We start from the raw sequence: 26,385 nt of genomic DNA, 5'->3' as shown, positions 1-26,385 counted from the left end.
CATCTAACTGTAATATAACTAGAAGAACCAGTATGAATAAATAGTTCATGTGATATTTGGTCTAATTTAAATCTCAAATGTCTTCTTTATTTTTATATCCCCAGAAACTCCAACAATGCTAGTCATTTAGCAGCCTAACAAATGTTTATGTAACCAATGGATATGATCACTTGCAATCAAATCCTGATTGTACTGAGCCTATTTATATTAGCTTCTTAACTATAGAAAGATTTATGATCTCTGGCATACCTAAAGTTGTAGGCTATCTTAATTGCGAGTCTGCAACATACTTATTTTAATAAAAAAAAACAGGAATATACTCCAGGAAGCAAATTATTATCTAGTAAAGGAAATGATGTTTAATCCATGGATAGTTTAGCAGTGTCTGAAGACACATCTGATCATCACAAGTAGGGTTGGGTGCTGGTATTAACATCTAATGAATGAAGGCCAAAAATGCTGCTAAACATCCTACAACACACAGAATAACTCCCCATAACAAGGAGTTATCTGTTGTTAATGTAAATAGTACCAAGTTGGAGAAATCATGGTCTAAGCCACAGATTTTGAGACTAGCACTTAGTACATCGTCCTGATAAGTAATGTTGCTTCCAGCTCAATGCTTTATATGTTAGTCCCTAAGATGTGATTCCAGCCATTTATGTGCATTTCTATAATAGAAATTTACTTTGCTTGTCCTTTTACAATATGGCAGATACTAATCATTTTTTTAAAAAAAACTGAATGTGTTGTATAAAGAAAACCATGTATCCTTTTTTGTAGCAATAGGCTGCTTTAGATATAATCTTTATCCTCTGTAAAACTGGCAATTCTATATACCATTTACTCTTCTCTGCTTATCTCCTATTTTTGTTTGGCTGTAGTTTCTTATATCTCATAAAGCAAAACTTGGCTTAAAGTGCATTTCTTATAGCCTTGGAGAAAACTTTGTATCCTCAAAAATGCATGCAGTGCAAAAGTTGCAAAGAACATATCATGTTATTTTACTTCCTTTTAAAGCTTTCCAAATGCCTAACCATTTCTTTACCTTGAGTCAATTGTCTATTTCAGAGCTCTGTCTCGCAGAGACATGCACTGATAGCTTGGACACCAGGACTCTTGTTTAGCACCAGCTGCTAAGTTCCTCTTTTCTAACTATACATAAAAAAGCTTGTTTCTTTCTGTCATCAACCCTCAATGAAAGTGCTGGATTCAGGTTCTGATTCTGAAAGTTATTAATATTTTCCTTAGAAAGGTTTCATAATGTCTTAAGTACCCAACTTTCACATTTGTATATATGGGGAACAATATAACAGACGTCATGAAAAGAGAAAAATTAAAAATACATGCTAAACAGACTATAACTGCCATGCAGCAATTTTTTAATAGCTATTGTTACAATGGTCATTACTGATATTTGTCTCTTGTATATTTTAACTCTTTCCCATTTCTCCTTTCTCTTTTAATACTAAGATAACTGTCTCTTTAAATGTCTCTACTCTCCTTTGCTTTCCATCTACTTCTGGTTTAAGGTTGGAAATTTTAAGTTGACCTTAACAGTTTTTGATCTTCTGGCAAAGATAGAAACATAGAGTTTTAATTTTTCTAGATTATTTAGCAGAAATTTAATGTATTCCACTGTAAATAACTTAAGTCAGTCTTAAATTTTTACAGTAATATTTTCATATATCTTAAAATGTGGGGATGAAATTTGTAGAGAAATGTTCCTGTTTAAAACAAAGCAACTAAATAGTGAATAAATGACTATTACTACATAAAAATAAAAAATAAAAAGCCAGGCATGGTGGTGCACGCTTGTAATCCCCGCGCCTTGTAGGCAGAGAAAGAAGGATCACACAGGTTCGAAGCAGCCACGCTAGCTTAAGAGACCCTGTTTCCAAATAAAAAGTATAAAAATAGCTCTGAGAGTATAGCCCGGAGGTAGAAGGGCTTTGAGGAACCCCAGTACCAGCAAAAAAATAAAAAGTAAAAAGTAAAAAATAAAAAATAAAAATAAAGCAAGTTGATATATTACTTTTACTTTTTGTTTTTAATTTTATTCTGGCATAACAGAAATAAGCTAAACTGTGCATGTTTAAAATATACAATGTAATTAGTTTCTACATGATAAACTCATAATCATAGGCAAGATAGATATTTTTTATCACCACTAAAGTTTACATTTTATAATTATCTTACTTCTTACTATTTTATAATATATATAAATGGTATATATTACGTTATATTATAAAAATTTAATATATACCATTTATATATAATGTAATATATACCATTTACATATGTTATAAAATAATAAGAACATAGTATGGCATAATAGAAAATATATTATATATTAAAGTAATTATAGTAATTATATATATTATATAGTAATTATATATATTATAAAATAGTAAGTAAAGAACTGGGCTTGGTGGTGCATGCTTATAATCCCCGCACTTGGGAGATGGAGAAAGGAAGATCGTGCAGGTTCGAAAACAGCCGCGCTGGCTTAAGAGACCCTGTTTCCAAATAAAAAAGTATAAAAATAAGTCTGGGGATGTAGCCCAGAGGTAGAAGGGTTTCCCAGTACCACCAAAAAAAAAGTAAGTATATAGTGTGGTATAATATATATATAGCATATAGTATGGTATAACATATATAAATGGTATATATAATATATATGGTATATATAATATATAACATTTTATAAGTATCTTACTTCTTACTATTTTATAATATTACTAATTTATAATATATATAAATGGCATATATTACCATTATATATATTAATATATACTATTTATATGTTATAAAATAGTAAGAATATAGTATGGTGTAATATAAAATATATTATATATTAAAGTATTTATATTAATTATATACATATTATATAGTAATTATATATATTATAAAATAGTAAGTATATAGTATGGATGGTATAATATATATAAGCATATAGCATGCTTATAAGTATAGTATGCTTATTACATATAGTATGTAATAAGCATATAGTATGGTATGATATATATAAATGGTATATATATTATATATTATATATGGTATATATAATATATAACATTTTATAATTATCTTACTTTTTACTATCAGTATACCAGGAGGTAAGAACTAGATTTAGATCAATATGAGTAAATCTTATGGTGTCTCAACTAGACATGCATCATTATAATTAAGTCACCAAGAAGATAATAAAACAATTACTCTAAAAATCCAAGTAATATATTTGTCAGAATATGAGTACTTGGATTCTTGATTGCAAGAGAACTAATTTATTAGTTCACTCAACAAGTCTCTGCATTAATAGTACATAAGTAATAGTACAAAAAATATCAACCTGAAAAGTCAGCTGTATAAAGAAAAATATTTTATCAGGTCAAGGGTGTTCATATGTTTTTAATAAGCTCTATGACATTTACTTGGCTTAAAGGAGGTGGCAACTTTTTATAGTCTGTTTTAGTTTTTATAACAAAAGTGATTTATTGCTTAAAGTTATACATTTTTTTTAAATTTCAATAAGCAAATCTTTAGAAGTACAAGATAACCCCTTTATTGCTTACCTTACAAAGTGCCACTTATTTTATATATTTTGTTTCATATGAAATTCAAAACAACTCTATTATGCATTATGTTTTCCCATATATGAGAAAAACTGATGATAGCTGATTCACACATTCAGGCGCCTAAACCTACTGTCATGATTACAAGCCGGGTCATCACATAGCAACCACTGTTAGAAAAGCTAATCTCCTGAGACAGACACACATATCTTTCTCAGTGTGCACATCTGTCAAAAATTAACAGTTGATATGATGAATTAAACAAATATGGTTTAAGAGGAAAAAGAGGTAAATATCAAAATATTTGATGGCTCTTTTTGCTGAAATAATAGTTGATTTGAAAATTTTCCTTCTTTTTATTATTAAGCCTTTCTACAACTATCATGTCTTACTTGTTTTATCAGTCAGAATAGATTATGATTCCATAAAAATAGTTTCCCAATATCTGGAACTAAACAGCATGCAAATTTATTTCTCTTTCTTAATGCTTATATAATTAGAATTAGCAGGGAGGTTTCACATGTTGTATTTTTATTCTACCTCCATCTATACACATGTTATCATCACCATCATGATACGGAGAAGAAAAACGTAAAAAATTAATTGCTAGGTTGTAGAACTTCTACCAAGAAGTGATTTAGTACATTTGCTTACATTTCTTTAACCAAAGTAAACCATATGAAATCACCTAGCTTCTCATATAAGAAAATACAACTCTGCTTTGTGTCTGAGAACAAAGCCTGAAATAATTTGAAATAATACTAACTACAAAACCTAATAACTTTTTGGTGTCTTAAAATATGTTGTATATATTTGAAAGATGTAATGCAATCCCTGTAAAAATCCTAATGACATTTTTTTGGGAAAAAGTAGAAAAATATATCCTGAAATTCCCTAAATAACAAAAACAGATTTGAAAATAATGGAAAATTTGGAGTTCTAATAGTTGGTCATTTCAAAACGTATTATAAAGCCTTAGTAATGGTATAGACAGACATACCAAGGAAATAGAATAGAGGTTTAAGAAATAAATTCTCACATGTATGGTCAGGTAATTTTCAAAAAGTATGCCAAAACTACTAAATAGGGGAAAGGATGGCATTTTGAACAAATATTGTCATGAAAGTTAGCTACCTACTACAAAAGAATGAAGTTAGGCCCCTACCTTTCATCATATACAAAAGTTAACTCAGATCATAGACTTACATGTCAGATGAAAAACTATAAAATTCATAGAAAAAAACAGGTGAAAATATTCCTGATATAGATTTGGCAATAATTTCTTGTGCAGGACACCCAAAGTACAGGCAAAAACAAATAGAAATAAACTGGACTATAGCATTTTAAAAATTTCATTAAAGGATACAATCAACAGAATGAAATAGCAAACTATAGAAGAAAATGTTTGCAAATCTTACATTTGATAAGGGGTTGTATAGTTGGGATTTAAAATTTCCTTCAGACCTCAAGTGGTAGCTTAGGCAGCTCTGATGGTGGCAGGACTTGGTTGCTACTAGAGAAGGATCCCTGAGGGTGTGGCTGGGTCAGATGTGTGTGTTCCAGGCCCACATAGCTGCAGTGTGTCTCTCTGACATCTCTACTCCCTCTCTCTGCCATAATCCCATGACGATGTACAGCCACCGCACCTGCTTAAAAGCTAGCCCCACCAGGTGTGGTGGTGTATGCTTACAATCTCAGTACTTGGAAGGCTAAGACAGGAGGAAGATCATGCAGGTTCGAAGCCAGCCTCAGCTATTTAGTGAGGCTCTCAGCAACTTAGTAAGACCCTGTTACCCTGTTTCCAAATAAAATATAACAAAGGTCTGGGAGTGTATCCTAAAAAGTAGAAAACCCCTGGGTTCCATCCCAGTACCACAAAAAAAAAAGCTAGTCCCTAAATGGACAATGGCCTTTGAAATCTCCAGCACAATGAGCAAATAAACCCTTCTTTCTCTAAGTTTTGTGTGGCAGGTGTTTGGGTCTCAGCAATGTGAATACTGAATGAAACAGGGGTTAATAATCCAGAAAATATATAGACCTTCTACAGTTCAAAAACAAAATCAAACAACCCACATAAAACTTTGTCAAAACCGAGAATAGACATTTCCCCAGAAAAAAAAAATTGTCCAACAATTATATGGGAAAATTATCAACATTTTTTTCAGTACTGGGAATGGAACCCAGGGGCATTCTACCTCTGAGCTACACCCTCAGCCCTCTTTTTTTACTCTTTATTTTAAAACAATGTCTCACTGAGTTATAACAATTCCAGTTAACACCACATTGAGATATCACCTTACAACCATTAGGATAGCTGGTATAAAATATAAAGTAACAAGTGTTGGAAAACATGTAGATAAATTGGAACCCATGTATACGCTTGGTAGAAATGTAAAATGACACCATGGAAACAGTATGATAGTTTATCAATACAAAATTACTAATAAGCTCTAGAAATTACTCTTCTGGATGTGCATACAAATAGCACAGAGAATAGGGTCAGAGAGAGAGAGAGAGAGAGAGAGAGAGAGAGAGAGAGAGAGAGAGAGAGAGAGAGAGAGATCTGTACACCTGTGCTCTCAGCAGCCTTATCCACAATAGCCAAAAGCAGAAACAACCCAATTGTGTATAGATGAGTGAATAGATAAACAATATGGCAAACACAGTGGAATGGTACTTATCCTTAAAGGGAAGAAAATTTTCATATAAATAAACTGGCCATGGTGGCACAAGCCTATAATCCCAGTACTTGGGAAGCTGAGATAATATTGTAGATTTGAGGACAGCCTCAGCAAAGAGTGTGACGCTCATCAACCTAGCAAGACCCTGTTTTAAAATAAAAATAAAATAGGGCTGGGGGTACAGGTCAGAGGTAGAATAGCCCTGGGTTCAATCTATCCCTAGCACAATCAATCAATCAATCAATAAATCAATAAAATCCAGTAACAAAAAGACAAACACTATAGGGTTCAATTTATGTAAGGTATTTAGAGTATTCAAAATCATAGAAACATAATTTATGATGGTGGGTTTCAGGGGCTGGAAAGAGAGAGAAAAGGGAAATTAATTGTTCAATGAGTTTTAGATTTTTAAGATGAAAAGGTTCTAGAAATTGGTTACACAGTGATGTGAATATACTCGACACCATTAAAACATATATGCAAAAATGAATTTTATCTCTAATTCTTTAAGATGTAAATAAAATATTTTTGGTGCTGTTACACATGTTGCAAGACAACTACAACTGTATTTTGCACAAAAGCTTTTTGGTTTGTTTTATTTTTGTGTGGGGAGAGGTACTAAGGATTGAACCCAGGAGCATTCTGCCCCTGAGCTATACCCACAGCCAAAATATATATAATATATAATATATAATATATAATATATAATATATAATAATATATAATAATATATAATATATAATATAATATAATATATAATATATAATATATAATATATAATATATAATATATAATATATAATATATATGTATATGTATATATATATATTTTTTTTTTAAACAAAGACTGAGTATCTAGGTTGTGTAGGGCCTTGCTAGGTTGCTGAGGCTGGCCATGAACTTCAATCCTCCTGTCTCAGATTCCTAAGTACTGAAATTACAGGCAGGCATGCATCATGATGCCTGGATGCACAAATATTAAAGTCTAGCTTCCTGCAATGACTAATGGTATTACAAATAATATTATTCTTATGAAGTTTTTTGGAGCCTATTCTATTCTCCTCCAGAGTAAATCAGTTATAAAAATATAAATATTACTGTGAAAATGTATATATTAAAATATAAGCATGCCACCATAGACCACTGTGTTTATAAAATTTGCCATGTATAATATGGCTTTTCCTAACAGGAAAGAGATTGATTTAAAAATTATTGTTTAATGATAGAGAAAACAAGTCTGTGAATCTCTGATTCACCAGTAGCCTGTGTGAATGTTCTTTGATCTTTGCTTTAGGCTGAAGGTCTTTGTCGATCATATAAAAGCTAAGACCTGGACAGTGTTTGAAAGTCCTTATATTTGTCTTCTTTTAGCACATAAATACTACAAATATTTTTGCAACGTTATCTCCTAATAAATAAAAGACAATGTTTGCTTTAAGAATACACATTAAGAGCTATGTTTATCACATTTAAAATCTAGCCCCTTGGCTGACTTTCTTTAATGGCAACTGATGGTATTTATTTTTAATTGAATCATTTGTAATTTTTGTTTGTTCAGTATGCCAATAAGATAGCTCTCTGACCTTCAGTCATATTTTAGGAAAGATAATTATAGCTTGTCATTTCTTATTGTGTAATTAATGGGGTAATTAATAAGTTGTATTAAGATTTCAAGGGCTGACTTAATTTTCTTTCTTTAATGTCAACCCAATTATTTCAATTGGAGAAAATGTTCATTGTAAAAATGGGATGAGAAGTTTCTTAAAAAAATCTTAATTAAAAAATCAGAATCATTATTTACACAAATAGAACTTTTGGGCAAATTCTTTAAAGGTAAAATTATTTGTAAATTTTTATAAAATATACATAAAACTTTAAATCAAGGCAAGATTTTCCTAAATCTTTTAAATTTACATTTGATGATTTTTGTTGAACTTCCAGTAGATACATTTTCCTCCATATTAAGCTAATGCATAAGGGTTAAAATGTTTTCAGACTAAAAATATACAGTAGAAATAAAGCTATATAAAACTTCAAAGGAGCCAGGCATGGTGGCGCATGCTTGTAATTTCAGCATTAGGGAGGCTGAGACATGAGGATTGTGGTTCGAGTCCAGCCTCAGCTACTTAGTGAGGCCCTTTGCAACTCAGTGAGACCCTGTTTCAAAATAAAGAATTAAAAAAAATAGGACTGGGGTTGTAGCTTGGAGGGAGATAAAGTGCCACTCACTAGGTTCCATCCCCAGTACCTACCGCAAAAAAAAAAAAAAAAAAAAAAAAAAAAAAAAAGAAGAAGCTGAGCATGGAGCATGGTGGCGCATGCTTGTAATTTCAGCATTTGGGAGGCTGAGACAGGAGGATCACAGTTTGTGGCCAGCCTCAGCTATTTAGTGAGGTTCTTTGCAACTCAGCGAGACCCTGTTTCAAAATAAGGAATAAAAAGTCGGGCTGGGTGTGTAGCTAAGAGGTAGAATGGTTCAGGTTCCATTCCCAGTCCTGCAAAAAAATATAAAAAAAACCTTCAGAAGACTGAGTCTTTTTTTTCTGGTCTGGGGATGGAACCCAAGGGCATTCGACCTCCGAGCTACACCCCCCTGCCCTGGCCTATTTTTTCATTCTTTATTTTGAAACAGGGTCTCACTAAGTTGTAGAGGGCCTCACTAAGTAGCTGAGGCTGTCTGTGCACTGTGATCATCTAGTCTCAGCCTCCGGAATGCTGGGATTACAGCTATGGGCCACCATGCCTGGCTCAGACTGAGTCTTTTTAAAGAAGAATTGATCATTTTATCAGGGTTAAATCACTATAAAAAAAAACATTGTTTTAAAATTTTAGATCTTTTTTTAAATGATAGCCTTTTTTATTGTATTGACAAGTTTGATCTAATATAGACTACTTTTCAAAGAATGAAAAAATTTATTAGTCAAGATTGGATAACTACTGGTTCCCTTTAAATTTTTTTTATTTCTAATTCATTTATGTGTTTATTCATTTTGCATGGTGCAATGTCATTGTACATGATAGAGTCACAGTGACATATATACACATAGTAGCGTGTGGTCAGTTTTCTTCCAATACTTTCCTTCCCAGGTAAGTGGTTCTGAATGTGTGGTTGCTAGATTGGTGGCCTCATGACCACCTGGGATCTTATTAGAAAAATGTTCTCAGGCCGCACTCCACACCTATTCCATCAGAAGCTCAGAATAAGGTCAGTTGACAGACTTAAACAGGATTTTCTAAAGAGTTTAATACATGCTGAAGTTTGAGAACCTCTACCCTAGATCATGCTATAGTGACCACTCCCCATCACAGATTTAACATAACAAGAATTTTCCTATCAAGACCAAGGTCAGCTGTAAATCCAGCTTTCTAGAATAGAGAGATTTGTTTATAACATTATAGATTTAGTATGCAACTAACATTTTCGTGCAAAAAATATTTGATGAGTGACTTTTTTAGTTACTGAAATGCCCTTCCTGTGGACACTGCTACCTTCACAACTCAACAGTAAAACCCCAAATAATCCAACTAAAACAGGCGAATGAATGATCTGGAGAGGTATTTCTTAGAAGGCATGCAAAGGCCAATAGCTATATGAACAAAATGTTTACCATCACTAATCATCAGAAAAATGCAAATCAAAATCACAATGGGATACCATCTCACCCCAGTTAGAAGGACTACTATCAAAAGAACACCAAATGGCAAATGCTGGTGAGAATGCAGAGAAAGTTGAGAAGGGAATTTAAGTAAGCAGAGCCATAATAGAAAACAGCATGGAGGGTGCTCAAAAAACTAAAAATACAGCTACTATATGATCCAACAATCTCTCCACTGGGTATATTTCCAGAAAAAGTAAATGAGTATGTCCAAAATATACCTGCATTGCCGTGTTTATTGTCATACAGTTCACAATAGTAATGATATGTATTTAAACTAAATATTAATAAATATTAAAATTAAGAAAATGTGGTAAATATGTCCAATGGAATATTATTCAGCCCTAAAAACAAAATCCTGTCATTAATGATATGAATGAACCTGGAGAAATTATGTGAAGTGAAATAAGCCATGCACAAAAATATCACATGGTCTCACTGAAGAGCTAAAAAAGTTGGTCTCATAGAAGTAGAGAGCAAAATGGTGATTACTAGAGGCTGGGAGAAGACAGGAGAGAAAGACAGGAAGAAGTTGATTAGTCAGTCCAAATTTAAAGTTAGAAAGGCAGAATAAATTCTAGCCTTTTGTTTAGGACAGTAGGGTAACATAACTTGAAACCAGAAAACTACAGCAATATATGCATGCCCATGTTCATAGAAGCATAATTCATAACAGCCAAATTATGAAGCCAAAATAGATGTCCATCAACAGATGAATGGATTGCAAAATTATGGGAAACACACAAAGGAATTCTACTCAGCAATAAAGCAAAACAAAATTATGTCATTTGCAAGAAGATGGAAGAACCCTGAGAACATTGTGTTAATTGAGATTAGTCAATCATAGAGAGTGAAAGGTCATGTTTTCTCTAAATGTGCAGAGTAGGGAGTAATTGGGATACAAGAGGGCTTCCAGATAATGGAGGAGAAACCTCAGTGGAGCCAGGGAGGAGATCTAAGGATAGAGGAGGAGGAGAACTAATGTTCATTAATGAAAATATTACCTTCGAATATGTGCATACCTATGAATATACTGATGTTAATCTGAGTACTCTGTATTGGGAGGGAGGGAAATGGGCAGGTGGGGCCACCAAATGCTGTGTGCCTGTATGTCATTGTCGACATGATTTACATTATGATGTGAGACTATAATGCACCAATAAAAGCACAAAAACAATCTTTTTTCCTAATAATAATAATAAACCAGTTAAATTACAGAAGGGGCTTATTATGGATTAAAAATGTGTTTCTGATAAAATAGCCACTAAATAATCTCTTATATTTTGTAGGGATGGATACGCAGAAGACTGTTTTTTCCTTTATAACCTAAAATCTTATTGCAATTAAAAATAAATATTATCAGGCCGGGCGTGGTGGCGCACGTTTGTAATCCCCGCGCTTGGGAGGCGGAGACAGGAGGATGGCGCAGGTTCGAAGCCAGCGCGGCTGGCTTAAGAGACCCTGTTTCAAAAATATAAAATAGGTCTGGGAGTGTAGCCCGGAGGTAGAAGGGCTTCCAGGAACCCCAGTACCACCAAAAAAAAAATAAAAATAAAAATAAAAATAAATATATATATATATATATATATATATATATATATTATCAAACTTTTTTTGTGTGTGTGGGTCTGGGGACTGGGGATAGAACTCAGAGGTATTCGACCTCGTAGCTACACTCCCTGCCCAATTTTTATTCTTTATTTTTGAAATAGGGTTTCACTGAGTTGCAGAGAGAGCCTCACTAAGTAGCCAAGGCTATCCACGAACCGTGATCCTCCAGTCTCAGCCTCCCAAATGCTGGGATTGCAAGCGTGCGCCATCACATCCAGCATTATTAAACTTCTAAGAAACAGTTTCCATGATAAAGCACAATCATTACTACATAACTGATGTATAAGTAAATCTTTATTTGAAAAAGTTTCTATATTGAGCTATTTTGAAGGACATTTGCTAAGAGAATAATGGGATATATGAATATGTAATTACACATACATACATATTTTTATGCAGAGATATATAAAAATGATGGATGTCACAAAAACCAGTTTTTGGACTTTCCAAAAATTCCTACTTCAAAGTGAAAAAAATACTCCTTTCCTTCTAAATTCTCAACCTCTTTTCTCTTTGGTAATTTTTTTTTACTTCTTGATCCTTTTGTTTTTAAAAGTCTTCCTTCAGATATTCCCATGGCCTATTTCCTTAGTTTGTTCTAGTCTTAGCTCAACTGTCACCTTCTAACTAATGTCTCTTCTGACGACTTCACTTAATTTTGCAATATTTTTTCTCTCAGATTCCCTATTCACCTCTCCTGGTTCACCTTTCATTTTAATCCTTATTGCAATGGCGATGATGGAATATACTAATTTATTTTGTTATTGTTTATCACTTATATGAAAAAGTAAATTCCATCAGACAAACTTTTTGTCTGTTTTGTTTTCACTTATATCTCCAGTGCTGGAAACAGTGCTGACACATAGCAGATACTTGATGATTATTTGTGAAGACAACAAATAAATGAAGAAATAAATAGATGGATGGTTCATAACACATTCATAGCACCAATATCCAGGAAAGCACTGCCTCTGTTAAACAGGTTGTATGAATATACTAAAAATAAGATTTACTACAGAAACAATGATGAACTATTTTATCAACCAAAGTAAATCTGCACCATACACACTAAGGACAGAGTTATTAGCTCACATGAGTAGTAGTCAGGGAAGGCTACCTCATGAGACTATTTTGAAGTACACCTTGAAAGTGGTGAGTAGGTCACCAGAGGGTAAGTGTATACCAAGCAAAAAGAATGGTTTATGCACAGCAAATAAAAGGAGACAGCAGAGTGACTGGATAAAAAGAAAGACAACTATTCAAGGGAAACTATACATATGCTGAGAAAAGGAACACCAGAGAAGTAAAACCAGAGGCATGGGAAGGCCAATGATGGAGGCTGAGCATGACCTGCTGAGGTATCAAAACTTACTCTTTCCAGAACTGAGGAGCATGTAATCCCAGCATTTGGGAGGCTGAGACCAAAGGATCTCGATTGACGGACAGCCTCAGCTACTACTCAGTGAGGCCCTTCGCACCTCAGTGAGACCCTGCTTCAAAAAATAATAAAGAATAAAAAATAGGGCTGAGGGTGTAACTTGGAGGTACAATGCCCCTGAGTTCTATCCCCAGTACCCCCCCCCCCACACACACACACAAATGAACTGAGGAGCAACTGGACAACATTAACCTTGGAAATAGTATCATCAGAATCATTTCAGAAAAGACTATTTTGTCTGTGCTAGACAGATGAGCTCAAATATGGCAGTGGGCAGTCATGATTCATGCAGTAAATGATAGGGATGCTAACAAAGACAGGCAGTGGAGTTGAGGGGGAGGAGTAAATTTGAGAAGTGTGGGATAACACTGAGCAACATTAGTGATCCATCAGAAATGGAGAATGAGCCAGGCGTGGTGGTACACGATTGTACTTGGGAGACTGAGACAGGAGGCTTGCAGGTTTGCAGCCAGACTCAGCTACTTGATGAGGCCCTTTGCAACTGAGTGAGGCCTTGTTTAAAAAGAATGAAAAATAGGGTTGAGGGTATAGCTCAGAGGTAAATCCTCTTAGATTTAATTCTCAGCACCAAAAAGAAAGACAGAGAGAGAGAGAGAGAGAGAGAGAGAGAGAGAGAGAACGGAAGGAAGGAAGGAAGGAAGGAAGGAAGGAAGGAAGGAAGGAAGGAAGGAAGAGGGGAATGAGAAACAGACAGGACTCTTGCACAATCACTAGTTGCCAGCTGAAATATCTCCGTGAACAGGGAAAAATCAGGGGGGGAAATCGAATTGGTAGTAAAGATAATGTGTTTGGCATTTGTAAATTTGGATTAGATATCTCTGTGAGATATTCAGATACAGATGATAAAATAGTTCATCATGACGGATGAATGGATTGATGGACGAGATATTCAAATACACATGATGGATCTATGAACTTAGAAGTCTAAAAGCAGCTGAAGAGTCTATAACATAAAGGCAGAAGAAGGCAAGGGACAGGTGAAAAGTTTTACAAAGAAATTAGATAATCAAATGAAAAAGAAAGTGGGAATTTACCCCTGAATAACATAAGCACTTAACAAAAAAAGAGGAAGAAGATTAAGAGTTTAAGAGAAATAAATGGCCCAAATGGAGGTAATAGAAAGGATGACACACCAGAGACCAAAGCAGAAGTCTCTGAAGCAGGGAAGTCAGACTGTAAATTTCTTCAGAGATCATTCAAGCTCTTTCCTTCCTCTTATGTTGCATAGAGAGAAAAAAAGGACAAGAACAAGAAAGGCTGTGGGCAGGGGAATGCGTATGAAGAGGCAAATGCAGATAGGTTTAAATTTAGGGGAAATTTAAGAAAATTAGCAGTGTCTGACCATATATGTGAGAATTATACTTTTATTATCTTTTTCTTTCCCAACAAAGATAAATACTATTGCTCAGTTTTTAATTAAAACCTGCTTTTTATATTTCTCTAGACCAGATATATATTTATTTTACTATATGCAGAAATATGAATTTTGTAATTGTTGTAGATTAGAAATTCTACTTTTTGTTTTAGTGTTGGCATATATTTTAAAGGTTGAAAAACTTGGAAAAAGAATAAGTCCTAAGAAGACACTTAAAAATATTCATTATTATCTAATCAGAACTCAAGAAATAATGTAAGAAATATTTTTATGCTTTCTTAAATAGACACAATGTTCAAACATAACCAACTCTGTGGAAATAGTACTATACCAAGCTATGTAATCAACTATATCCAAATAATTAGTTTTAACTTGTAATTGCTAATTGTAATTGTACTTGGAATTAGAGAACACAGAACTTGAAGCTTTGTGTTAAAATGTACAACATATAATCATCTCAGATCCCAATTACCCTACTCCCTGAAATAAAATTGAAATTACTTGATTTTATGTTTCATAATACAAAAAGTTATATTATTTAAAATTAGTGTCTACCAGGAATATATATTTTCAAATTAACTTACTCCATTGAATTATTTTATTTTATACTATTTAAATGTAGATTCCAGATAAAATAAAATTTCTTCTTTACTATTATGTGACTTCTTATTTTACTAAACAAACTCCAAAAGCACATGCAGATGTACATAGAACTCAGTATATAACATATTTGGCATAAATTAGTAAAGTTAAAGTTAGAAAAGAAAGTATTTTTGTCTCTGCTTAGAATTAAGTTCTTTACCTTTTTTTTTCTTCTTTCTTTTTTGGGTCTGGGCATGGAACCCAGGGGCATTTGACCTCCAAGCTACACCTCCTGCCCTATTTTTTTTATTCTTTATTTTGAAACAGGGTATCAATAAGTTGTGGAGGGCCTCACTAAGTAGCTGAGGCTGTGCGAAAACCACGATGTGCCAGTCTCAGCCTCCAGAATGCTGGGATTATAAGCATGCGCCACCACACCTGGCTAGTTCTTTACCTTTTTATTATAACCATATCACATAAATAAATTAAAGCTCAAATTTTTTAAAATATTACAGTTCCTAAAAATGGTGATTGATTTTCCATCATTAATTTTAAAAAATTTCACTCTTGTGTATACAACCCCATGGCTGCTCGGTCACTAATATAACCCTTAACTCCCTTGTGACATTACTCTGATTTTGGCTTTATTGATTTGGTTTTTTTTCCACTCTTTTTTTATTTTTTCATACTACAAAAAAGTTGAAAGGAGGGAAGAGCAAAATGCCAAGGGGAACAATATATACTCATACTAAATTTCTATTTTTCAAGATATTTTTATGATACGTCCAATATCATTGGGTGATTATAGGTGGATACTTCATCAATATTTCAAACTTAATATTTTAGGAACCAGACCTACCATGTCCTCTCCCAAGTCTCTTGTTCTTGTTTCCCCCTTTTTAGGTAAATGTGCCACTGATCGTCACACAGACCAGAAGCCTGGAGCTCATTCTCCCTTCTTTCTTCATCACTCCCTCTCCTCATCTACTTACTGAATCCTCTCATCAGTAAGTTTAAATCTTACAATTCTCTACCTCAACATCATTCCATAAATCCTAATGTTTATGAGTACTGAGTATTGTGAAAAATAAATGGCATGTAGCACATAGTATATTTTTTAGGTTCTAAGCTTCTTTTTCTGGAATGTTTCACATGTTTTGTAAATGATGTCAACAAAACCGTGAAGTGCATACTGTCCTCAGCTTACAAAAGCCTAGCTCAGGCTCTCAGAGGTCATGTTTCTTGCAGGAAACCCGCAACAGGGCCAAGATCTCAAGCTAGATTGTTTTGACATCAAAGACCATGGTAACCATGTGGGTCCATGCTGCTGGATGCCCTCTCCCTATGCCCCTTTCTGAATTCCTAGGAAAGCAAACGGAAGACAGATGCCCATCTCTGTGGCATTCAGTGTTGGCCTAGAAAAGAGGGTCACATCAGATAAACATCACTGATATTCCTATAATCATAGAGATTCCAGGGCATGGGAGTGTGGCAAGAAAAGGTAGAATAGGAAGTTTGAATCTCTCAGTGACCTTGCCTATGCCAGCCTTTTGTAAATTCTCCCTTCTTACTTCTCATCTCCTTTGTTTATGATAATCTGTTGTAACAAAGTCCTTGCAATTCTCTACAAACTGCTCTCTCAGACATCCTCAAATTTACACATGTTGCTCCCTTTCATTTCTTCTCCAGATGAAGCATTTCTGCTTTCCTCCATGGTGATATCATGATAATGTCACATTCTCCAAAACTCTCCTCTGCCCTTTCCACAGGGCTTTCAGCTACTCCTCTCTTGAGCTATCACAATTTTGTTTCCTTGACTCTCTCTGCACTGCTTACACTATCATCATGCAGTGATGACATGTCACTGTTCCTACTCGGAGCAAGTGGAGACAGCTAAAATTTCTCTCCATAATCATGTCCCCTCTACTGAAGGTGTCCCCTGGTACCAGAAAAGGGTTGATGATGATTGTTGAAATAAATACATGTTTATTTATAGCTGAAATTGTATATAAACACAACTCATTCTGACTTTTGTATCCAGTTTTTGAAATCAAAGAAGAAATGATATTTACTCACCAGAAAATTAGTGGAGTTTACTTATTCAATGGCAAGTATTTAAAAGCTATCTAATGGAATTTGATATTGAGAAGATTATTTGATTCATTGATTTGTCGACTAAACAATTAATATAAATATTTTCATGTCTTTATTCCTTAAAAATTTCTTAAGGTATTTCCAGGAGCCAGGCAGTTGAGTACTGAAGATAAAATTAATAGTTTGGGGGCTTATTCTGCATATATATATAGGCTTGGTCTATTGGGAGATCAGTCAATACAGGCCATTCATAATGTGCTCGGTGTACACCTTGGAAAGTTCCTGGACATAACTGGTACAATGGAGAGTATGTTGGGGGAGACCTATCTGAGAATTAGGAACAAGAGTTAGGGAAGGCTTTCTTCAAGACATCAAAGCCAGATGTTACGTGACTGAGTAAGTTCAAATGTGCACATGCACATGTGTACACTTGGTGGCTAGGAGGACTAGAGTTAAAATGAGACTTTACAGGTGAACAAAATAGTATTTTCAGCAATTAAAAGAAATTTAATGGTATTAAAGTAAGGTATTTAGAAAAAAGTAGGGTATTTAAGCTAAAATCCCATTAGAGAGGAAGTAAGTCTTCTTAAAGTGCTTTGACTTTATTTTTAGAGCATTGTGAAACTAGTAAGGGAGAACACAATCAGAACTGCTTTAAAATTACTCTAAGTTTAGTATAGAGGCCAAGTTATTAAGATGCAGAAATGGAGAATCCAGTTAGAAGGATGCTTGTAAAAATACACATGAGGGAAGATCAGAGAGGTATAGATCTGATACCCATTAAAGGTGGTTGTAGAGTTCAAGGAAGAAAGGAATAAAAAAAACTGGTTATTTTTCTGTCTAAACTTACTGGTGCACAGGAGACCCAGTCACAGGAGGGAGCACACATCATAGGGTGATAACCTTTTCTTTTGGGACTCAGATAATTGGTCTGAAGACAGAATGAAATAATTTATGTCTACAGAAACTATCACAATACTTAATGCATTATTGCTCATTTCTAGAGTGGTTTCCATTTATCCTCTTATCCAATGCTATTCCAGGAATTTAGGAGCAAAACTAGGACTAGAATCTCAGGCTTCTGCTTACCAGCACAGAACTCTTTGTTAATGGACCACCGGTCTATAAACAAAGATGAAACACAGGGATTTTAAAGCAAATATCTACAATTTATCCTGGAATTACTTACAAGCTGACAGCTATCCAGCTTATTTTTAGTTTATATTTTAAATGAATCATATGTTCCAAGATGACTGACAGAAACACAACTTTGTTTCTGAAGCCAATTCTTTCCGTCATTTTTTGAACATAATTCAGAGCTATAACAGACTTTCATGGTGTTTAAAAGCATTCATCCACGACAACAACAAATGCTAATTATCATAAAAATAAATAGCTCCTGTTAACATCATTTTAAGAATTTCTCCTACTCTAGCACTATATTTCATCTATCATCCCATCTGTTTTGGGGGTGGGAACAAAGACTGGATGAAAGTATAATTATCATGTATCAAACTGGACAACACAACAAAATAGAAATGAATATAAATAGGAGGAATAGCATACATAATAAATCTGGAATGGGAAACAGCAAATATAAATAAAATGTCACATGTGTGTCCTGCAGAAAACAGTGGACACATAAGTTTATAATAGAGTCAATACTGTTAATCTTGCTGGGTATGGGGCTGGAGGGGGGCGTACCCATTTCAGTCTACAGTTCTAGCTATAAACAGATTTCCTCCCACATCTTCAAATAATAACCTTGTTTACTTGAGAGGTTTACAAATTCTCTTTTTTGAATTCCATCATGAAAATTCCACCTTGAGACTTTTAAATATAAACAAAAGGACAAAAGCCTTCTTTTGTATATTTATGAATACCTTTCAAAGACACTCCTCTGCCTATCGTAATGTCAATTCTATCATACAAAACAATCAAGAACACACAAATCTTCAAGTGTTTTAAATTGAAAAAGACAACAAATGGCCAGTTGCAAACACAATCTGCTCATTACGCATGTTCTTAAGTGTGAATTATAAGCTCAACAAAGGCAGGTGTTTTGCTACTTTTACTGGCATATAATCACATCTATAACTTTTTGCATGCATTATTGACATATAAACCAACAGGTAAAATGTTAAGGCAAAAATTCTGATTTTCTTGACAAGTTTCTCTGATAGCCAATTGTGAGACTTTACTGGAAGAAACTAGTCTTACTCTAGTAGAAATATTTTTAAATAAATATTTCAACTATCTCTGTTGTTTGTTCAGTTTATCAAACTAGCTGATCCTTCACAGAAAAATGTACTTATTTTACAAATACAAAGTATGTGATTTAGCTATTAGCTTGAATATATGAAGTTAGGGTTGATATTTGGTTTCAGTGTCTTCTATCCTTTAACTTAATTAAAAATTCACACACACAGGCACACACATATTGGTTCTACTGTCTTCTATTCTTTAACTTAATTAAAAATCCACACACACACACAGACACACATACACACATGCGTGTGTGCACGCAACAGAAAAATAAAAATAAAAAAAACAAGAACACAGAAACAAATATATATTTGAGGCACAGACCCAAGGGCTACTAATTTTTCTTACCTGTGCTGTCATCATATACAACTGTGACGGTTTTCCACTTGAAAAACTGTACCAAGTCTAAGATGGCACGGCTGAGTGAAGAGAAGTCTGGGTAGAGGCTGACATAGAAGGAATCCTTGTTGTCTGACACCTGGTGCTTCCAGCGGGTCTGGATGTGGGGAACCCCAAGAGCATTGCAGATGGACTGCACTGCATTTGCAGAGGAGCTATGCGAAGGCCCAAAGATGGCAGCCACTCCGAGAGACAGCTGATCACAGGCTGGAGAGGATACAGCAGTCTGTTAATGCCAAGAGGAGAGGTGCCAGCATCAACAGATACCACCTTATTATTAAAACGCAAAGGTTTTAATGAATAAAGTAGGTTTTTTTCTTTAATATTTCCTATTTCATTAATTTTACATATTTTTTGCTCTGAACATTTCCAGTTTGTTACAAGAGAATTAATTCACCCAAATGCCTATTTTTAATTCTATAAATAATATCATGGGAAGGAGAAAAAATAAACAAGTATCTGTACATACATATTGTTAATTTAAGTGTTCATTTAAGAATAGTTCTCTTCAGATAGGTGGAAGAATAGTGCCGCTTCCCAAGTTTACGGGTCATCCAATACAATTTCAAATTCCTGATCAATAGCTATTTGGTTCCTCCTCCCTAATATATTAGCTATAGAAAAATATAACTAAGATTTAAATATATCTAGGGATCTAGATCAAGATCACAATTACCCATACAGAACCTGCTATGGTTCTTAGAGGGTAATTTCATATGGATTAACTTTGATGAGTAAAAAGAACACCAAAACCATTAGATAAGTACTCAAGCATGTTTAGAAACTTGGCTTCGAGGTACTGTATGTATTTATATTATTCTAAAATATTTTTATAGCTAGAATTAATTCACAGAACATTATTTTGCATGAATAATAATTGCAGTAACCAAAAGAGGGATAAACAAAGTAGAAGGCACTTAGGTTAAAATAGATTGTGTCAACCAGGTGTGTGGTACACACTTGTAATCCCAGTACTTGAGAGGCAGAGACAGGAGGATCAAGTTTTAAAGCCAGCCTCAGCTACTTAGTGAAGCTCTTAGCAACTTAGTGAGACCCTGTTTCCAAATAAAATATAAAATAGGTCCAGAGGCGTAGCTAGGAGATAGAAGGCCCCTGGGTTCCATCCTCAGAACCACAAAAAAATAAAATAAAACAAAATAAACTGTGTCAAGACTTGAAAATCTATAAGGCACACTGAAACAAATAGTGAGTTTGTCCTAGGAAGTGAAATTATTAAAAATATGAAAATCATCTTCAAGTATTTGAAGACCCAACCTGTAAAATAAGCTTAAGTTTTTCTTACTGACCAGCAAAGGGAGAATTAGAAAAAATAACTTGAAGCTGGTTTTGAATTTTGACCCAATTAAGTAAAAAAAAAAAAATTGAAAGTAGTAAATATCCAAAAATGAAGTACTTTTCCCCAAGAAGAAATGGTTTGTCTATCACTACAAATATTTAAACTGGGCTGAGAAAGAGTGCTATCAGGAGTTAGACACGAATGGGATATTTAGACACAATACTTCCAAATGGATGGTTTATGATTCTACTGCATAAAATTTTCTGACATTTTCCTTCAGTGTTTTCTGCATAAAAAAATACAGTGGGATAAATGATTTCTTAAAGCATAGAGATACTTAACAATTAAGTAACATTTGATTGAAGAAGCTACTTGCTTGAACTTTCTTAAAAATTTCCAACATGAGCTAAATAAATTGATTTTGAATATACAGATTCCTACTTCCTGAATTATAAGTGGAATTCTGAATCAGTAGAAAAGAGCCTGAAATTTTTCACTCATCACAGGACTTTAATTCATCTACATTGAAAACAAAACATTTTCCTTCACCAGTTTTTTTTTTGTTTGTCACAAAGAAGAGATTAAAAAATTTATATTAGGACATTTAGAATATTCCTAAGTGTGTTTAAAATAATAGAATTGTCAATTGTCAGAAAAGTAACTTAAAAACAATGTGTGATTCAAATAATTTAAGTGCTATTATGTAAAAGCATTAAATGGGCAAAACAATATTACCTAATGAAGGAATGAGAGAAAAAAGTATCAGAGAAAATGTTAAAATTTATTATTTATTATTATTATTTATTTATTTCCTTATTTATTTATTTTGCGGTACTGGGGTTGGAACCCAGGGGCATTCTACCTCTAAACTACACCCCAAGCCCTATATTTTATTCTTTATTTTCAAAGAGGGTTTCATTGAGTTGCAAAGGGGCTCACTAAGTAGTTGAGGTTGTCTGTGAACCATGATCCTCCAGTCTCAGCTTCCTGAATGCTGGGATTACAAGCCTGCACCACCCTGCCCAGCGAGAATATGTTAAAATTTAAATCTAATTTCTTATTATTTCCTTGCTTTAGAAAATGTCTATTTTTAAATGTTCAAATTAAGATATTTATAATTAATCAGTCATATAATTCTCAAATGTAAATTTATTAAACCCCTGCAAGGTTTAAAAACTATATTGTATTTCTCCTTTATATTATCCTTTTACATATCTGTGTTCTCTGAGCAGTAATAGCTCAGCAAAAAAAAGAGACTAACAAGATAAGACTATTCACGAGATAAGATAAAACTATGGCATTTGTCCTTTTAACATCTCACAAAGAAGGTTGCTCATATACTTATTTGAGTTTTTCCTAGCTTCAAGCCAAATTTTTTCCTAGCTTCAGGCCAAAGTCAAAGGGATTTGATTCTTGATGAGCTTTTAATGGGTGACAAAGCTTGTAAATTTCTTATAGCACTTTAGAAAACAAATTATTTTATCATCTCATATTTTGCTGTCAGAATATCCAGGCTGTGGTTTGCATTGTTCCTATGAAGTCACCATTAAGAAATCTATTAATATTTTATTTATAGTGCACTAATTCCATGTCCTTTGGTCTGAATGCTTTCGTTAGAGGCAAAGCTTCTTCCTAATGAAAATGATCATGAACTATGCCACTAATCAAATGCACTTGTCTTGCAGTTAATGACTTATTTTGCAATTATGATGACAAATGTAGCATTTTGCAGTAAACTTTAACCTTTTTTTCAGCCTTCTAAACCTTTCATCACCCTGACATGGTTCTGAAATGTGGAAACTTATTTGTATTCATAAAGATATGAATTCAAAGGGCAGGCAGAATACGGCTTTGATAAACACAGGTAGCTTCTGGGTAAAAAGGAGAATACTTTCATCTTGAGCAATATTGTACCTTATCAGCTGCCATTAATATTAATAAGCTTAGAAGAAATCTGCACCAACTTAGAATTATAAGTAATTATGTACATTTCCATAATGTAAGGTAGCTAGTAAAATAATATGAGCATTATAGAAAGACAAATATTTAAGAGTATGAGGTAACAACAAAGACTTTATAAGCCTGGCCTTTGAAAAGATCTCTATTATAAAAGTTCATTTCTCTTAGATGGATGCTAGCTATGTGAAAGATAAGACCCCTTACTCTATAATGACTTCTATATATACAAAAAGAGTGCCTACATGAAACTGTGGAACGACCTCACATTTACCACTAAGGCTTCTATTGGGTTAAAATAATGCTTTGACTAGAGCTGAATCATGATACAAGAGAGGCTTTAGATAATGGAGGAGAAACTCTAGTGGAGATAGGGAGGTGGTCTAAGGGAGAGCAGTGGTGCCAGAAAGGAGAATTCATATAGAAAATACTTCCACTGTGCATATGTGAGAATACCAATGCCAACTTTAATATCATGTACGGGGAAGGGGAGGAAGTGAGGACCGAGACGAGGAGAGGCTCACCAAGTTCTGTGTGCATGAATGTCAATATCACTGTGAACTACAGTATGACAAGAGACAATAACGCACGAATAAAAGTAGGTATATATGCATACACATGTATATCTCGAAAATAGTTTTTAGTATCAATTTCCTTCACATCTAAATATTAAAGTTTCACAACATTTTTTCTATTATTTAAAAATTTTACAATATCATAAAACATAAAATACGTAAAGTATTCGAATTATTTTTCATGTAATTCAATTTCTATATCATTTATTACTAACAAATTAAACTCCCTTGAATATAATCAGTTCCACAGCTGCCAACTCAAAACTGGCAATTCGATAGTGTCAGGTGACAAAACTATTAGAAACTACCTATACAAGTTGAACAAGAAGCTACAGCATTGTAACAATTCCTTTAACTATGAGGAACTCAGGATGACTACAGGGATAAGGAATATTTGTGTTCAAGAAGAATAGAAAAAACTGTTATTCAATACCACATTAGTTTGAATATTTTATTCTATATTCTAATCCAATTGATAACATGGTTACTACAGCAATCTGCTGTAGTAAGTTAGTAAACTAAACATTTAAAAATCATTGGTGATTTATGCAAATCTAATTTTCATAGCCATTTATTTTCAGTTGTAATAATAAAAAATAAGTAGTTTAAAAAAGTGAGCATGGAGTATCTATAAACATTATTCACAATTTTTCAATAAAATTTTAAGATTGGACTGACTTTTTAGGTCACTTGGAACTGCAAAACTTTCAAGGTAGTCAATAAATTGAGAGCACAATACTAATACAGGGGATTGATGGGTAATGCACATTAGAATGTAGAAGTAGGTTACAAAAATTCATAATATTCATTCATAGATGTTATTTTACTTTAGTGTGTGTGAGTGTGTGTGTGTGTGTGTGTGTGTGTGTGTGTGTGTGTTTGGTGCTGGGGATTGAAAACAGGAGCACTCCAATTAGCTCTATTTTATTTTTATTTTGAAACAAGGTCTTGCTAGGTTGATGAGTCTCACTACTTGCTGAGACTGGCCTTGAACCTGTAACCTTCTTGTATCAGCCTCTCAAGTACCAGGATTACAGGCACGCACCAACATGTATGGCACGTGGGTTTTTGAAACTAAGTAAAGCTTAATAACGAGGCAGGGTGATCAATGTGGAAAAATTATTTGATGATCACATTTTGAAAAGAAACCTGGCCATGCACATATTGTTAAATTATTAACTGCATGATGGACTTATGAAATCTCTTAAGAATACCTGGAAATTTGAATTCTAGAAGACATAATGCCAAATATCTATCAGTTACCTTTCTTGGATGCTTCAAAACTGTCATAGAGGTTTATCTTCTGTGTATCGTAGGTTAGGGTGGTATTGGGCAACAAGGTTCTATTTCTGTTGATTGTGTTCACAGCAAATCTGAACGCCAGTTCCTCAGCTCCCATTGGGCCAGATTCCACATATTCAAAAATACCACCTGGTGAGAGAGGCATAGAAGGGGAGAGGGAGTGGGGAAGGGAAGGAGGAAGGAACACAGGGAGAGAGAGAGAGAGAGAGAGAGAGAGAGAGAGAGAGAGAGAGAGAGAGAGAGAGAGAGGGAGAGAGAGAGAGAGAATAATGGTTGTTAGAATATAGAAAAAATATAACCTTTTTCTGAACTTTTATGTATAGATGTATGCATTGGAGGGTATGTGTGTGTGACTTAAATGCATGGAGTTTGTGTTTACTTTTTATGAACTTTAAGATATTCCCATTTTGGTAAATCAATATTGGGAAAATTGAGGCCAAAATTTAAAATTATTCAAATATATTTCCCCCTCTTTTATTAGTAATCACTTATTTTAGGACTTAGGAATATATATGCCTTGCTTTAAGTACTGAAAATTACTCCTCCTCTAATTTTACACACTTTTCTAGAATTATCAGCAATCTGTATTGATAGAAACTGCAAAACTAATCATTGGGAAAAGTTAATTAAATTTATCTCCATGAATTCAGGTGTCAGAATTCTTTACTACAACCCTTATGATACTTATTTTGTTAAAAGCCCAAAATATTTACAAATCATCACACCTTACTTATGTAAGAAGAGAATGAAGTAGCATTTCTCTGTTCACTTACTCTAAGTCCCTTCTCAGAGGACACTTGACATTTATGAAGGATAGCTCTCCAAAACAATGCAAACCCATTAATCAATGAATAACACGATAGCATATAATTTTGTCCATAAAGTGTAAAGTGCCATGTAAAAACCAGTCCTTTCAAGCTTCCTCTTCCTGGTCCCTGCCCCCCTCTTCTTGGAATACTGCTTTTTGCAGCTGGAAACAACCTAAAGGAGACCTTTGACATCACAGAATCACCTTCTTACTGTAGGTCCAGTGAGTGGAATGAAAAGAAAACACCTTATGAACATTCTGCAACCCGTCATTAAGAAGCTAGTACTGTAGAAATGAAAGCATTTAGCCTCCTCCCTTTTAATGTTCACACCATGTGTTTGACACATGGTGTCAACCTACTACACTGACATTCAGGCTCTGGAACTTGCCAATAGTGTCGATTTAAGCAGATAAACGTTTAAGTCCCAATTTGAGTCTATTCATTTTTTTTTCTATTTAGGATAATGGGGGGGGACAACTAGATAGAATTGTACAAAGTATTTAGAAGAGTTAGCTATAGTGTATGTGCTCAATATGTGTGTGAGATTTCATTCAACTTTCACAGAAGTCCCAATCATTCACAAGTCCTCTTCTTCACACGCCAGTTCTACAGCTACCAATTCATACTTAGCGATTCATACTCAAATTTAAGAAGAGGTTATAGGAGTGTTAAGGCATTTCCTCTCACTATAAGGAAGCAGAACTCACAGGGATAAAGAAAACATATTCAGGAAGAATGGGGAAAATTGTT

At 33.9% G+C, this 26,385-nt stretch overlaps 1 protein-coding gene across 3 annotated transcripts in view; it reads right to left on the bottom strand.

Moving 5' to 3' along the window:
- The window catches only part of GRIK2 (glutamate ionotropic receptor kainate type subunit 2), a gene marked incomplete at both ends in the record, with an annotated part of 700,362 nt that overhangs the window by 445,712 nt on the left and 228,265 nt on the right, over window positions 1–26,385 (bottom strand). For all 3 annotated transcript variants that reach the window (XM_080700516.1, XM_080700517.1, XM_080700518.1), the window contains 2 exons: window positions 19,646–19,903; window positions 24,788–24,955. In XM_080700516.1, coding sequence (XP_080556642.1) covers window positions 19,646–19,903; window positions 24,788–24,955 — 426 coding nt within the window. The remainder of the gene's footprint in view (window positions 1–19,645; window positions 19,904–24,787; window positions 24,956–26,385) is intronic.

The sequence above is a fragment of the Muscardinus avellanarius genome (assembly GCF_963383645.1).
Source record: "Muscardinus avellanarius genome assembly, chromosome: 8".
Taxonomy (NCBI): Eukaryota; Metazoa; Chordata; class Mammalia; order Rodentia; family Gliridae; genus Muscardinus; species Muscardinus avellanarius.
The sequence above is the reverse complement of the archived record's forward strand: the minus strand, read 5'-3'. Positions and strand labels throughout refer to the sequence as shown.